The sequence below is a fragment of the Oryctolagus cuniculus genome, chromosome 11 (genome assembly GCF_964237555.1).
Source record: "Oryctolagus cuniculus chromosome 11, mOryCun1.1, whole genome shotgun sequence".
NCBI classification, from domain to species: Eukaryota; Metazoa; Chordata; class Mammalia; order Lagomorpha; family Leporidae; genus Oryctolagus; species Oryctolagus cuniculus.
In genome coordinates, this window is record NC_091442.1 from 77,889,011 (window position 1) to 77,905,352 (window position 16,342).

At 41.0% G+C, this 16,342-nt stretch overlaps 1 protein-coding gene across 1 annotated transcript; it reads left to right on the forward strand.

Moving 5' to 3' along the window:
• GLIPR1 (GLI pathogenesis related 1) lies at positions 1-15,985 on the forward strand. The gene is made up of 6 exons (XM_002711344.5): positions 1-174; positions 945-1,190; positions 8,012-8,124; positions 12,691-12,776; positions 15,664-15,690; positions 15,787-15,985. The coding sequence occupies exons 1-6, from the start codon at positions 1-3 to the stop codon at positions 15,939-15,941; spliced, it is 801 nt and encodes a 266-aa protein (XP_002711390.1). The 3' UTR covers positions 15,942-15,985.
• The last annotated feature ends 357 nt before the right edge of the window (positions 15,986-16,342 follow it).

The window sequence follows — 16,342 nt, forward strand, 5'->3', positions numbered from 1 at the left end:
ATGGGAGTCAGACTTACCATCGCGGCATGCATGGTTTCTTTTGTCTCCAGTTACTCGTATACAGCAAGCACTCTGCCAGACATAGCAAATGAAGAGTTCATCAAAGACTGCGTTCACATTCATAACAAGCTCCGCTCAGAGGTGAATCCAACAGCCGGTGACATGCTTTACATGGTAAGAAAAATATCAGTGTTTGTGGAGTGCCAGCCAAAAATAACTAATGTGTATCGACTTTGGGGGTAACACCTTGTTGATCCGGAATGCTGTTTTCACTATGATTTTTGTGTGCTGCAAATTCACTATCTGTGATCAGAACACATTCAGTTTGCCTTTTAGCTTTTGTTACAAAGTCTCCAAATATATTTTACTTCTCTTTTTGGGCACTTCCGTTTGGGTAGATTGGTATTTGGGTAGATATCACTTCTCTTTTTGGATATTTTCTTCCTGGTTAACTTTTTTATTTTTTATTTTTTTGGTTTTTTTTTGTTTTTAATCTCTGACTCATCTCTTCCTCATTTCTCCCCTCCCTCCTTCTCCTCTTCTTTTCTTTCTTTCTTTCTTTCTTTCTCCCCCCCCCCCCCCCAGCAGAGTATTGAATTTCTGAGGAAGGCAGCATGGCATCTGAGGAAAGATGAGATGTTGATTCAGTAAAGCCTGGATCTGAGTCCCAGATATGGAGCTTTGATCTGGTTTTTAGCCTTTCCAAGCACTGAAAACATGGATTACTGTGGCCAATAAACAGTGTTCAGTACTTTGCACTTACTGGACCTTTGAGTAAAATATCAGTTATCTTCTTCACTAAGATTCTGTATTTCACAAAACTTCTCTAGTATTGTCATCGCACCTCATTTCCCATCCAAATTCCTACCTACTCATCTCAGTTACATGGTTGAGTAAGAAATATCATTCTTGACCCCTGTATTGTTCAATAATATTTTTTGCAGACTTGGGACCCAGCACTTGCCAGAATTGCAAAAGCATGGGCAAAAAATTGTCAGTTTGAACACAACTTTCAGCTGAAGCCACCCCATAAGCTGCACCCAAACTTCACTTCCCTGGGAGAAAATATATGGACCGGCTCTCTTTCCCTCTTCTCTGTGTCTTCAGCTGTCACAAACTGGTATGATGAAGTGCAATACTATGACTTCAGCACTCGGAAGTGCACAAAAGTCTGCGGCCATTACACTCAGGTAAGCATCTACACAATATTTGCTTGAAAGTGTCCTTGCAGCGGTGAGGAGAAAACTAGAATCTATGGCTCAGAAAATACAAAGTAAGCTATAAATTTGAGGGAGTAAGGGGTTACTTTCTTGCTTTAAAAATAATAATGAATAGAGCAGATTCCAAGAAAAGAAGAGATAGGGCTTGAGGCAATTTGCAAGCATTATGTGGGAGCCACCAATCTGTACAGAACTAAATATTAGTTCTTTGTTAGATAATTCATACACTTGGGGTTATTTTAAGCCTTAGAACACATCTGGTATCTGAGTCTCAACTCTGCCTTTTACTAGCTGAATGGCACTGGGGGGAAACAATTCTTAACTCTCTGAGCCTGCTTGTGCTGGTTTGTTGTAAGAATTGAACATGGCCCTCAATATAGAGCACTAAACACTACAAACACTCAAATGCAGCTGCAGATGTTGCACCCTCCCAAACCCAGGGGAAATCCCTGGACATACTCCCCAAGACAAGGGTCCCTCTTCTGGAGTGGGGGGTAGAAGGTAGTGGTCTCTCAAAGAGAAAAAAATGGTAGGATCACTCAGCTTGGGGTTTGCTATTGGTAGGCTAGACTTTTTAGTCTTATCACATCCAATATATTACCTTTCCTTTTTTCTTTTATATAAGGAGAAATTTTACAAACATGTTCAATTAATTGCTTTTTCTTAAATATTATGTATTTGAAAGGCAGAGTTACAGAGAGGCAGAGGCAGAGACAGAGAGACAGAGAGACAGAGAGACAGAGAGAGAGATCTTCCATCCGCTGCTTCACTCCCCAAGTGGCCACAATGGCTGGTGCTGGGCTGATCCGAAGCCAGGAGCCAGGAGCTTCTTCCATGTATTCCATGTGGGTGCAGGGGCCCACAGACATGGACCATCTTCTACTGCTCTCCCAGGCCATAGCAGAGAGTTGGATTATAAATGGAGCAGCCAGAATTCAAACAGGTGCCCATATGGGATGCCAGCACTGCAGGTGGCGCTTTACCTGCTATGTCACAGTGCCAGCCCCCATCCAATTAACTTCAGGAGGTTCATCTCTGAAATCTCAGGCCCATGTGACATAAATTTAGTTACTTCCTCTTTTTTGAATCTGTTGAGTGATGGACATATAGTGTCGTCACTTGTATATGCAAGTATGGTTTAGGGGTCTGTTCTCAATAGAGCAGTCCTCTGATCTCTATTTGCACACTGAGCTTTTGTCCATTAATCTGAAGTACCAGGATTTTTCATACACTTTGTATACCTTCTACACTTGCTAATTTTACCTGGGATTCTCTTGCCTTTCATGTTCACTTGACAAACCTCATCCAGCTCATGTAACTCCTGCTGAGTGAAATTTTGCACCTCTGTCTGCTTTGGCCAGACTTGCTCTGTCCTTTTGCCCATGAGGCACTGCATCAGTGTCTGAATTGCACTAGCCCAACACTATCATGCATCCGTCGACACACGTGCCTTTCCCAAAGGCAGGCTAGCTCTGAAGGGTCAGCCTCCCTTCCCAGCTGCAGTCCACTTCCCCTGGCTTAACTCACTATTTCTCCTCACTCCCGTTTCTCTGAGAGTTGACCTCAGTAAACTGTCAGCACATAAGCTATTGTCTCAGCTTCTGTTTTCCAGACTTGGGATCCCTTGTTCATGCTTATTTTTCACAGTCATATTGAAAGAAGGATCTGATAGCTCAAAGACTCATTGTTTTCATCCTTACAAGAAATCTTGCTAGAGAGTTCAAGATTTCTCAGTTGCCATTTTAAATCCATGCTCAGAAGTTATCTCAAATGGGTATTATAACCTCTAACTTATCATAATCTTCTTTTGAAATCAAGCTAGTTGAAGATTTGGCCAAATGATGATGGTTGCATGGAGTAAAGGCAACTGAATCAGGGGCAGGCATTTGGCGCCAATGATTAAGGCACCATTTGGGATGCCTGCATCCTGGCTGTGCTCCATTTACATATTCTTGATCATGCAAACCCTGAGAGACAGCAGGTGATGGTTCAAGTAGCAGGGTTCCTGCCAACTCTGTGAAAGAGTGGGAATGAGTCCCTGGCTCCTAGCTTTGGCTTGGCCCAGCCCTGGCTGCTACGATCATATAGGGAGTAAACCAGCAGATGGGAGATGTCTGTCTTCTCTGTCACTATGCCCTTCAAATAAATAAAATAAGCTTACTGGCTAACTTACGAGAAGAAAGACAATAGGTTCAGTATCTTTTATGTCCTCATAAAAGTATTTCTTGACATGTTCAACATTTCAGATTTACTTGAACTGGAGATAGACTACATTTAAGAACTTTGAGTTAGTAATATGGAAGGTTAAATAAATTGATATTTTGCTGCTGCCAGTTCAGCTTTGTGAAGTTTGGCAATAGTTAGGACTATTAGATTATTTGGGTTTGATAGTACCAGGAATTACCACAAGATGGCACTACTGATCTTATTTTTGTTCGTATCTACCCCATCCCTTGCTTAAGATTTTTATTGTTACATTCTCAGAAAACCAATAGAGCTAGGACATTTTCACAATTTCAGGTTTCCTATCTCTTACCATTGTTATCAGACTCCTGACTCAGTAAAGGGGAAAACACTCTGAAAGCATCTTGCTTAGGGCACAGACTTTCCTAAAAGTACTTCACGGCCGGCCAGAATTAAGTTTCAATTTTTCATTTGTAAAAATAAAGGCAATAACACCTATGGATTCAGTTGTTATGAGGATTAAGAATGACAGCACATGTAAAGCGCTTAACATCACACCTGACACTAGGGTCTCAGTAATAAGTAGTTCTTACTCTCTTGTTGTAATTATGGCTTTTATCTGCCATATAAAAAGAAAGAAAGCATACAACAGATACCTGCCTGATTGAAAATGAAGAATTTTCATTAACATAAAAAGGAAAATAAAATTAGCAGTAAAGAAATAAAATTCAAGCATTTGCTGAGTGCTAGCTGTGTTACAGAAGTGTTCTAAGCATTTTTTTTTACCAGCTCATCCAGAAGTTCAAAATAAGCCTCGTGCAGTTGGTGCTGTTATAACTTCATTTAACAGATGAAGAAGTTAAAGCCAGCATCACACACTAAGTATCAGATCTGGGATATGAACTCAGGCTTTGCAGCCCCAGAGCCCACAATTTTAATCCAGAACCTGCATACCCATGGAGCCTTTCAAAAGAGACCAACGTGAGTGGATAAATAAACTGTGGTACACAATCAATATTACTCAGTGATGCAAAGGAGTGACCACTAATGAACACGAGGGCATGCATGGGTTGCAAATGCTTACTCCATGTGAAAGAGATTAGGTATAAAGGTATAAAGGTAGGTATAAAACTACCTTTAAACGTATTTCCTTTATGTAATATTCTAGAAATGGCAAAACCACATGGACAGAAAGCAGATTAATAATTACTGGGCTGGGGGTGGCGGTCAGGGTGGAGGCTGATCACAAGGGGACACAGGGGATCTTTGCAGGGTGACTATGGTAAAAAGGGCTGCACAATTGTATGCTTTCAGCAAAATTTGTAGAAATGTATACTTAGGGGGATGGCATTACGTTGCAGCGAGATAAGGGGCTGCCTGCAGTGCTGGCATCCCATATCAGAGTGCCAGTTAGAGCCCTGGTAGCTCCACTTCCAACCCAGCTCCCCGTTAATGTACTTGGGAAAGCAGAAGAAGATGGCCAATTCTTTGAGCCTCTGTCACCCATGTAGAAAAGCAGGAAGGCCTGGCTCCTGGCTTTGGCTTGGCCCCGCTCCAGCCACTGCAGCCATCTGGAGAGTGAACTGGCTGATGGAGGAGCGCTTTTTGTCTCTGTCTGTCACTCTGCCTTTCAGATACATAAAGTAAACTTTAACAAACAGAAAAGAATGAATTTTACTACTTGTTAATTACTCTAATACATTTGATTTTTCAAGAGATCAACTAGAACACAAAATGAATGAAAACGAACATTTGCACAGTTTGGGGAAGAGAAGCACTGAAGGCACAGGGGACCTAAAGATAAGAATACTTAGGATACATAATACCACGGAAGAAAGCACTGGAAGACCGAAGGACAACAATGTACAGTGAGCTAAGGTGATGGCACCAGGAACAGAGAATATTGGACCTCGTTAGTATGCAGGAAACTCACTTCAGCAACTTGTTAAAAGACAGAATCAAGGACAATTGCAGTGTCATGTAGTAGCTTGGAGCATCTTAAACAAAACACCCCACCCCCATTTAAAAACTACTTGAGATGCAGTGAATAAAAATTAAGAGATCTTAAAAATAAGACAGAAATGATCGAAAAGTCAAAGTGTAAGCACAGGATCAAGCCTGAGGGCTAACAGGTCGCATCCACCTAGGCTGTCTCGGGGAGACGCTGGCTTACACTGCTCCAGTCCTTGTGCAGCATGCAGTTAACCTCAGGGTATTTCTGGTCATGAAATGCACAGAGAACCCTTCCTTGGAGAATATCTCCAGTTTTAAAAGTTTATTTATTTATTTATTTCCAAGGAAGAACAATGTGTGGGGGGGAGTAGGAGAGGGAGAGGGAGATAGAGATGGATGGGGGCGGGCAGCTAATGAATGAATCTTCCATCCCTTGGTTCACTCCCCTCAAAAGCCTGCAATAGCCGGGGCTGGGCCAGGCTGAAGCCAGGTGCCAGGAAGTTCACCCCATTCTCCCACACAGGTGACAGGAACTCAACCACCTGAGCCAGCACCTGCTGCACCCCAGGGTGAGCGCTAGCAGAAAGCTGGATCAGAAGCAAAGTTGGGACTCGATGCCAAGGGCATGCAGGTGCTCCAAGCAGTGGCTTAACTCTCTGGGGTCAGCTCTTACCAAAGCCCGCTGCTTCCAGCTCCAGCTCAACACTTTTTTCCAGAGAAGGGTCCCATGCTCTACCTTCCACCTCGCTAAAGTCAAACTGCTGGGTAACACACGGCTTCACACCTGCTTCTCTTTACATTTCATGAAGGCATTCGCTGTCTCCAGCTCACTCACCTTTGTGTCTCCTCTATTTAGCACAGTTTTCATTACTCAAACAATTATTCCAAAAATGAGTAAAAATGGATGTAAAATGTGTTTTGATATTACTGTAAGGAGGAGTGCACTTAACTTTAGGTTTGTCTTCTGCTAGTTCTTTAAAATACTTCCTTCTTTAGTCTTCCACAATACGAAATGCTCGTGGTCAAGACGAGCTATATCATTTGTGGTGCTCAGTGCAAAACAAAGATGTGGAAACTGCTGTTCAAAAGGCAAAGGGAGAAGTACCAGTGAAGTTGTGAAACCTGCGACAGCGATGATTTAAACGAAGGTGGAGCAACTGTGGGCCATGACCACCATATTAGGCACCAGCCGGGCTGCCAACAAAGCTGGCTCTGCCCTTCGTCTTCCTGCTGTGTCACTGACCACCCCTTTTCTGTGTGCCTGTGGGCTGTTTGTTTTTCTTTATCCCACGCTCTCATTTACCCTGTTACCTATTTTGTCTCAGCCTGAATGATCTCATCCACCCCCGTGACTTCCTGATCTGTGTCCCTGGCCTCAGCCTGTCCTCTGAGCTGCAGACGGCTGAGTCTAGCAGTGGCATCGCTCTTCTTTAGGTTGTCTGGCAGGCATCCGGAACCCCTCGCCCATGCTCTGCTTCTGTACTTTTCTCCATCTCGGTAAAGATTGTTAACATTCCAAACCAGGACTTTATTTTTTTGCATTTTCTCTTTTACCCCATACCCAAAACAAGAATGAATCCTTTCAGCTTTACCTCCAAGTTGAGGCCTGAACCTGATCAGTTCGCAGGAGATCCATTGTCATCACCTGAGTGTGAGGCACCTGCTTCTCATGTCTGTGCCGCTGAAACAGCCTCCAACACTACCTTTCTTCCCTTGCTGTTTCTGGTTCATTTACTTCATAACGACCAAAGGGGTTTTTGAGACATGAGGAAGCACGTCACTGACCCACATACAAGAACTGCCAAGATCCAGGGGTCAGTATTGTCGCACAGAGGGCTAAGCCATTGCTTGGGATGCTAGCATCCCATATCAGAGTGCCAGTGCAGGTCCTGGCTACTCTGCTTCCGATCCAGTTCTTTGCTAATGCGCTCAGGAAGGCAGAATGAGATGCCTCAAGTATTTGGGCACCGATGTGAGAGACCAGGATGGAGTTCCTGGCTCCTAACTTTGGCCTCGCCCAGACCAAGCTGTTGAAGCCATTTGGAAAATGAACCGGTGATGGAAAATCAATCTCTCCTCTTTTCTCTCTGTCATTTTGCCTCTGAGCTCATCTTTTGTGACTCTCCCTTGCTGACTAGATCCCAGTCCACTTGCCTTCCTGCTGCCATTCTTATCTCCACTCAAGTGCTTCCCAGGGCCTTTGTCCATGCTGCTCCTTGGGCATGGAATCCTCCTCCTCCATCATTCAGGTCTCCTAAATGTTCGCCCTGAGGGCTGCATCCTCATCGTTCAAGTCTCGGTCTAAGCACCTCCTCTTCAGAGATATCTTTTCTGAACACACAAGTCTGAACACTCAAGTTAACTCAAGTTAACACTCCTCTCCTCCCCATCAGTACTCTGGAATTTTATTTCTTCATTGTAATAACTGCCAAAGATCATCTTAATTACTGCTCATATGTTTATGAGAATTGCACACACACACACATCCATGCACACACACAAATAGTAATTACAGCTGTATTCTGAACACCCACAACGTCCCTGGGAGTAAGTACGCTAAGTAACGACAGTGAGCACACCTCACCACGTTTATGATCACACCCAAATACTCATTGTAATGTTTCTCTCTACCAAAAATCCTTGTTTCCTTTCAGGTTGTTTGGGCTGATAGTTACAAAGTCGGCTGTGCAGTGCAGTTTTGCAGTCAAGTTTCTGGCTTACCCAGTTTTTCCAACGTAGCACATTTTATATGCAACTATGGACCACCGTAAGTGCCTGAATCCCTGAAACACTCTAAAAACACTCAAACAAAACCCAGTTCTATCTTAAAAGTATTCATCTTCATTATAAGAAGTATAGATGATCAAGTATAAAGAAGAAAATGGATATAACCCTTAACTTGTCTGTTGGGAGATCTACCCATTAACATTCCCTACATCTTTTTGGGTGTGGTTGTAGGTAGGGTGGCTGCACGCCCACATGCACACTTTAAAAGCACTACATAAATACACATACCCACATATTCTTAAAAATAGCAATACCAAAATGTTTGTCAGAGACATAAAATAATTAGATATGCTCACAATACCACAAAATGGGAGAATTGATGTTACATCATATTTATGGGTTTATGAAAAAATTTGGCAATTGTTACACAATTTTCAAAACAAAAATATGAATTCCTCAATTTATGAGTTATCTACTCTTTTTATTAAAAAATTTATTTAATTGAAAGGCAGACTTAGAGGCACGCACAAACACACACACACACACTCTTCCATCCATTGGCTCACTCCTCAACTGGCTGCAATAACCTGGGAGAGGCCAAGCTGAAACCAGGAGCCAGAAGCTTCATCTGGGTCTCCCATGTGGGTGGCAGGAGTCCAAGTACCTGGGCCTTCTACTGTTTTCCCAGGCACATTAGCCCCTGGGAGTTACACTGAAAGGGAAGCCAGGACTCAAACTGGCACTTCCATGTGGGATGCTGGCATTGCAGGCAGCAGCTTAACCCACTGTGCCACACATTGGCCCCCCTCATATACTTTTTACAGTTATGCTTTAAAAATGAAAACAATTTTCCCCCTTTAGAAAGAACTGACACTCCACTTCCTTTAAACTTGCATATGTGTGCTTGTGAATCATAAACCATATTTAGAAAATTTTCACACAGGAAATGTTTTCTACTTTTTACTTAAAATTATACCATTTCCATGAACATGTCTTACCTCCTTAAAATTTTAAACATGATTTCCATAATTATAAAAAACAATGTTTATATAATTCTTGAGTGTGCTAGGCAGTAAGTATGTATCATATATTAATTTACTTAATCTGAATCTACTGATGAGAATACTGAGGCATGGACAGGGCAGCTGTGGTCCTGCAGCTGGTGAATGTCACAGCTGGACATTGATTTGTCTACCTCCAGGGTCTGTGCTGTTGATGGTAACACAGCAGTTCATCCCCTTGAAGAATTTAGATTGTGCCCTATATTTTCTTTAATACATGATGAGAAACTTTATAAAGATTCAGTCTCTTTTACTTCCCTGAAATTCTTCAAAGTAATACTACCAGGTAAAAAGTGTGACCATTTTTTAGTTTTGTAGTTTTTATTTTAACACCCATTGCCAAATTACCCCCCAACTGTCACCTCCTCCACTATATAATCACCATTTTATATCTGTTTCTACTTCTTTTGCAGTATTGGTATTATAATTTTATAAGATTTATTTATTTACTTATTCGAAAGTCAGAACTGCAGAGGGAGAGACAGACAGAGAGAGAAAGAATATCTTCCATCCACTGGTTTACTTCCCAAATGGCTGCAATGGTCAGGGCTGGGCTGGTCCGAAGCCAGAAGGCAGAAGCCTCTTCTGGATCTCACAGATGGGTGCAGACTTAGGCCATTTTCTGCTGCTTTTCCAGGCGCATTAGCAGGGAGCTGGATCAGAAGTAGAGCCACCAGGACTCAAACCAGTTGTCCATATGGAATGCAGGCACTGCAGACAGTGGCTTCATCTGCTACCCCACAGCACCAGCCCCAGTATTTTCATTTTTAAATATTTTCTAATTTGATAGAATTTGTATTTTACTTACTTTGCATCTCTTTGATCATTACTGGTTATAAATTTCTTCATCCATTTATATTCTTCTCTGAATCATGTGGTCTGTCCATTTTTCGACTAGAGTGTTTTCCTAGTGATTCACATAAGGGTACTTCAAAAATTCATGGAACATGAAATTAAAAGGTAAGTTTGGGGTGTGTACTTGGCCTGGTAGTTAAGACACTGGTTAGAAATCCTGTATCCTATTTTGGAATATCTGAGTTTGAGTCTCAGCTCTGGCTCCTGAGTCCAGCTTCCTGCTGATACAAACCCCTATGGCAGCTGTGGTGGCTCAAGGGTTAGGTTCAAGCCATCCATATTTGGTGTGATTATTGTGACCACTTGGGGAGTAAACCAGTAGATGGGAGCTCTGTGGGTGTCTGTCTCTGTTTCTTAATCATATAAAAAGGGGGAAAGATAAGCTTATTTTGGTACAAAAAATAAGAAATTAGCAGTCTTCACAAAGTTTGTAGATTGTGTATCATGGAAAAAGCTGTGAATGGCCTTGGAAACTGGCCAAAGCTATAATTCAATCAGCAATGTTAGTTTACTTTTTTTTTTTTTTAATGGTTAATTTACTGTGTGACCTTGGACAAGTTAGTTAACTATCTGAATCTCAGTTTCATCTCTAAAAGATCAGGATAATAACAGCACCTACTGCTTTGGGTAGTTATGAAAATTACACAAGAAAGCTATGTACAAAGAGTCGGGAGCGGCGTTGTGGTTCAGTGGGTTAAGCTATCCTCTGTGACACCAGCATTCCATTCCAATCCAACTCCCTGCTATGGCTTGGGAAAGCAGCAGCGGATGGCCCACGTGCTTGGGCCCCTGCCATCGACAGGGAAGACTGAGTCTGAGCCCCTAGTTTCAGTCTGGCCCAACACTGACTGTTGTAGCCATCTGGGGAGCGACCAGCAGATGGAAGATTTTCTCTCCCCCCCCCCCCCCTCTCTACCTGTTAACTCTGCCTTTTAAATAAATAAATCTTTAAAAACAAGACACTGAATATATGTTAACTTCTGGCAATGGTGATTGAAAAAAAATTTTTATACTTGTTAAAATAATAAAATCCAGATGTGAATGCTCCTGGTTTAGAATCAGTTTACTTGCCTTCAGAGTTAGAAACAATATTAAGTTGTAAAGCTTAGAGCCAAAGTTATAACATTGAGTAAATCTATGTGAGGATACTTTTAAATGTTGTGGAAAAAAAAAATGGAATTAAAATGTCTATTTTGGCACAAAATGTTTTGAAATCCATGCATTTTTTCCCTAATATGCATTTTTCACGAACTTTTTGAAGTCCCCCTCAAAGGCATAGATTTCAAAATTTGGGGCAGAAAGATGAACTCATCTTTCAATTCCATTTTCCACAAATTTTTTTAAATGCCCTCATACATTCATTTATTCAACAAACATTTATTTACTGAGCTTCAAAAGAGAATAAGCCACAGTCTGCCCGTATGAGTTGTTTTTTGAGGCAGACACAGTAAAAATACAAATAAAATATTTGCATCTTGGTAGGGACAATGTAGGAAACTTAAATGCTACTGTAAATCCCCTATTTAAGCTGAAATGACCAGGAAAACAACTTTCTGTGAAATGGTTAAGCTCTGACATATATTTAAGCTTAAGAATTAGAAAGAATCGGATATGAGATCTGACAATCTGGGGAACAGTAGTCTGGTCTGAAGAGCACACAGAACACCAGAATGCTTGGCCCACTGAATGAGATGAAATTTAGGGGCAAAGGAGGGGGAGGGGCAGCACACATCACAGACCTGGCAGAATTTTGTAGATTATGGCCAAGTTTACCTTTATTCACAGTTCCTGCAAATTCTTTAAACATATAGTTCATGTTCATCACTTTGAAATAACTAAAGAAACTCGTATTTTTATATCACAACATTTTGTTAGGCTCCTATCTAATATAATTTATTTAGGGTTGGTCGACTGAGAGTAAAAATGGGTCATGAGAGCTGGAATAAGATAGACAGGCTTCTGGAATATACACACTATTATTATTTTTTTTTTTTGACAGGCAAAATGGACAGTGAGAAACAGGGAGAAAGGTCTTCCTTTACTGTTGGTTCACCCCCCAAATGGCCAATGCGGCCGGCGCGCTGCGGCCGGCACACCGCACTGATCCAAAGCCAGGAGCCAGGTGCTTCTCCTGGTCTCCCATGCAGGTGCAGGGCCCAAGCACTTGGGCCATCCTCCACTGCACCCCCGGGCCACAGCAGAGAGCTGGACAGGAAGAGGGGCAACCGGGACAGAATCCGGCGCCCCGACCAGGACTAGAATCTGTGTGCCAGCACCGCAAGGCGGAGGATTAGCCTAGTGAGCCGCGGCGCCGGCTGGAATATACACATTATTTAGGCCAAAGAGTAAGAAGGAGGATTGCCTTGGAGTTAGAAAAAATTTAGTTTTCCTATCTGTAAAACAGAAACAAAAACAACTTCCTCCTAGAGTTATCATAATTAAACAAGATGATGGACATTAAGACATAGGTTCTCAGACATAAGCATATAAAGTGACCTCCACAAATATTAATTTCTAGCCTCTGTTTCTACTTTCCTCTTCACTCCTTACTAATCCTCTCAGCCTTTGGACTTCCACCTGACAATTCTGGATCTGGTCAAGGAATCATAGTAATTTGCAAGCTGGAAAAACAAAAACAAAAGCAAACAAACAAAAAAATCCTTTACTAATGAGACATTTTTACTTTATAGTGGAAATTACCCAACTTGGCCATATAAGAAAGGAGCCACTTGCAGTGCCTGCCCCCAAAATGACAAGTGTTTGGACAATCTTTGTGGTGAGTAAAAGGGACAATTTACCAACAAAACAATGTTAACAAACTGTTCTAACTTTCTACAGGATTAAGAAGGTAACTCATTGTTCTATCCTAATAGCTATTCCAAAGAAACTGTCCCTAAGGAGCAATCAAACCAATGGCTTACTGTTCTAGGAAAGAATACATTTAAGATATATATTTGTTTAGTCTTCCAAGTACAAGTTCCGTAGAACTTTTGTATCCACATCAATAACTGAACGGAAGGCAGAAGGGCTGGGATGAGGAGCTTAAGAAGGGAAGATGGAGTGGATCAAGTTTTGCTGCGTGAATTCTGAAAAAAACAAAAGTCCCACTGCTTATGTATTTTCTAAGGTCCCTTGTATGCCTAAAATTCAAAAATCCTATTAAACTGCCTTCTTTCCATTAGTAAACAATGAATTCTTATCTTTACTCCAGGTACAACAGTATTTAGATTGGCTCCCTGAGTCAATTTTCTCCAAGGCCCACCATTTTTTTTTCAACTCACACTAATCCTGTTAATACATAGTAATATACAGCCACACAACTACCTCTTCATAGAGTATCAATGCTAACTGAATTCTTCCTTTTGTTTCTATGATATTACAAAGAATATGTATATTACATATATTTTTTTTCCTTCCAAGTAATGTAACATAGGGGCTAAAATACTACAGTTTTAGAACCAATATGCCCATTCCCAGTTAGACCACTGTGACCCGGGCATTTCAGGACCTATTTCCTCAACAGTAAAATATGCACAGCAGTACCAATTCACAAATTTGGTGAAACAATTCAATGCAAACTCATTCTTTCCCTTTAACAATCTAATTAAACTACCACTATTACAACAACAAGAACACATTGAAGGTATTTTAGCTTTTGACCTTTGGAAATTAGGTTCAAGATGACTTACGTCTTTGTGGGATAAAACTTTAGATTACTAACAGTCCCATAATGAGAATCCCCAATAAGACGAAGGGAGAAAACATGGTAATAGGCATAGAATTTTTTAAAGATGCAAAATGCATATTCTATTTTAAATGACTTCTCAGCATTCTTAATTGATTCTGTTACCCATGTCCTGTTTCCAATGCTGGGTTTATGTAGCTCTATTTTCATAAAAACGTAGGTTTGTTTGGAAGCTTCTATTTTGCACTAATACTGCATATATGACTAGACTTGCCATTAAAAAAAAAGACCATCCCACCTTTTATCATGGAGTCTGGTGAGGGTAAAGGTTAGATATAAAAGCTTTTAACATATTCCTTCACTGACAAATTATGGCAAGAACTAGAGAAAAAAATTCCTTCATGGTGTTCTGGTTCGTAGTTCAATATGTATGGAGGCCAAATCCAGATTTTCCAAAATATGCTGGGCATACAAGTGGTATGAGATAATTTTAGTTAGTGTATGTTTCTAAAATGTTAAATGTTCAGTTATAAACACATACATAAGAAAAATAACTAGAATATTACACCCTTGATTTCATGAGTAGAATTGCAAGAAGTTAGGGCAGCAGCTCCATAGCAATTTGCCACCAGCAAAGCCCAGTCACAGGAATGATCTGGGAGGCTCCCAATGCCCAGAAGGCCAGCTCCTTATAGGCTTGCACCACAGGCATCCAAAAGCAACTGGTGTAGAACTGGTGTGGAAAAAGAGTTTGACTCATAGAAGAGAGCATCGGCCGGCACCGCGGCTCACTAGGCTAATCCTCCACCTGTGGCGCCGGCACTCCGGGTTCTAGTCCCAGTTGAGGTGCCGGTTCTGTCCCGGTTGCTCCTCTTCCAGTCCAGCTCTCTGCTGTGGCCCGGGAAGGCAGTGGAGGATGGCCCAAGTGCTTGGGCCCTGCACCCGCGTGGGAGACCCATGAGGAAGCTCCTGGCCATTTGGGGGGTGAACCAATGGAAGGAAGACCTTTCTCTCTGGCTCTCACTGTCTAACTCTGCCTGTCAAGAAAAAAGGAAAAGAAAGAGAGCATCAAGAAGGCTAAAAGGCAGTTGGGGAATTTATTTACTGTGTTCTGTCAAATTTTGAATAAAGATAAGGAACATGAGAAAGGTAATCATGACGATAGCCAAATGCTCTATTAATTTAGACATACTGGAATGGATGAAAGAGATGACAGTGTCTCTTTACCATTCACTCATCATAAGCAGTATCAGTTTAAAAAAAAAGATGTATTTATTTATTTATTTGAAAGGCTGAGTTACAGAGAGGCAGAGGGAGAAAGAAAGTTATCTTCCATCTGCTGGTTCACTCCCGAGATGGCCACAACGGCCGGAGCTGGGCCAGCAGCCAGGAGTTTTTCCAGGCCAGGCGGGTGCAGGGCCCAAGCATTTGGGCCATTTTCTACTGCTTTCCCAGGCCACAGCAGGGAGCTGGATCAAAGTGGAGCAGCCAGGACTCAAACAGGTGCCCTTGTGGGATGCTGGCACAGCAGGCAACGGCTTTACCTGCTACACCACAGCACCAGCACTAGTATCACTTTTCTTAGGAACTTATCTTCAGAAAAATATTTTAGTACATTGTTCACATTATTTCCAGTACTCATTTATTTTTATTTTTTAAATGTTAAAGTTTTAATTTTAACTTGAATGTTTAATTGTATTTATTCTCTGCTACTTATAGCATATGATTTTCCATTTACAGTATTAATATAGTTTTCCTTATATAGTAAGTTATTACATAAGGTACAAAAACTTGACTTAAAAATACTAAGTTGTTAACATAAAATATCTTGAATAACATTTTTTTCTTGAATAACTTTTGAAAATCACATCAATAAAATCAAGGTTAATGGTTATAATTAAAGATAGCATTTTAAAACAAAAGCCTCACCTGTACCTAATCTTTTAATATTTTTTCTTTCTTTTCCCTGACTTTACAGTTAACACACAGAGAGACAATGTCAAACGTATGTATATAAACCTTATTCTGTTTAAGAGCTATGTAAATGATGTCACTGTATTATGAGAAAAGTGTCTGAAAGGATGTTCTGTTTGGTTCACAGGTTACTACTCAGTTGTATATCCAGACTGGCCCATAACTTCACGTAACAGATATACATCTCTCTTTCTCATTGTTAATTCGGTACTTCTCATACTGTCTGTTGTAATCACCATTTGGGTAAAGCACAAATACCCCAATTTAGTTCTCTTGGATTAGTACAATGCAGGAAACAAACAAATAAAAAAAAAACCACTCATTTATATGTGGCTTTTTTTTTTAAACTGTATCTCTGATTTCTATTTTAAAACATTTCAGGGGGAAAAAAATGAAAGCAGCTGTAGAAGTCCAAACTCAAAAAGGAAAACTGTTTAACTTCCTAACTCTATCAGACAAACTCATCTTTACTTTCCACTTTTATATAGATAAACAATGTATAGAGGTTGCCAAAGTGGGGCATTCAGTGAGTACCCGAGCCCAGGTTTCAGCTGCCAACGTGTAAGATCAGTAAGCTGGATTAGGTGATTGTAAGTAATACTCCAGAAGCCCGCATTAGTTAAAAACATTAGAAACACTTCTCATTTGCTGATTTAACATGATTCTGGATTTCCCTGCTCTCT

Coding starts and splice junctions, on each gene's coding strand:
- GLIPR1 (XM_002711344.5), top strand. CDS start 1: ATGGGAGTCAGACTTACCATCGCGGCATGCATGGTTTCTTTTGTCTCC. Junction 175..944: donor CCGGTGACATGCTTTACATG/GTAAGAAAAATA, acceptor TATTTTTTGCAG/ACTTGGGACCCAGCACTTGC. Junction 8,125..12,690: donor ATATGCAACTATGGACCACC/GTAAGTGCCTGA, acceptor TTTACTTTATAG/TGGAAATTACCCAACTTGGC.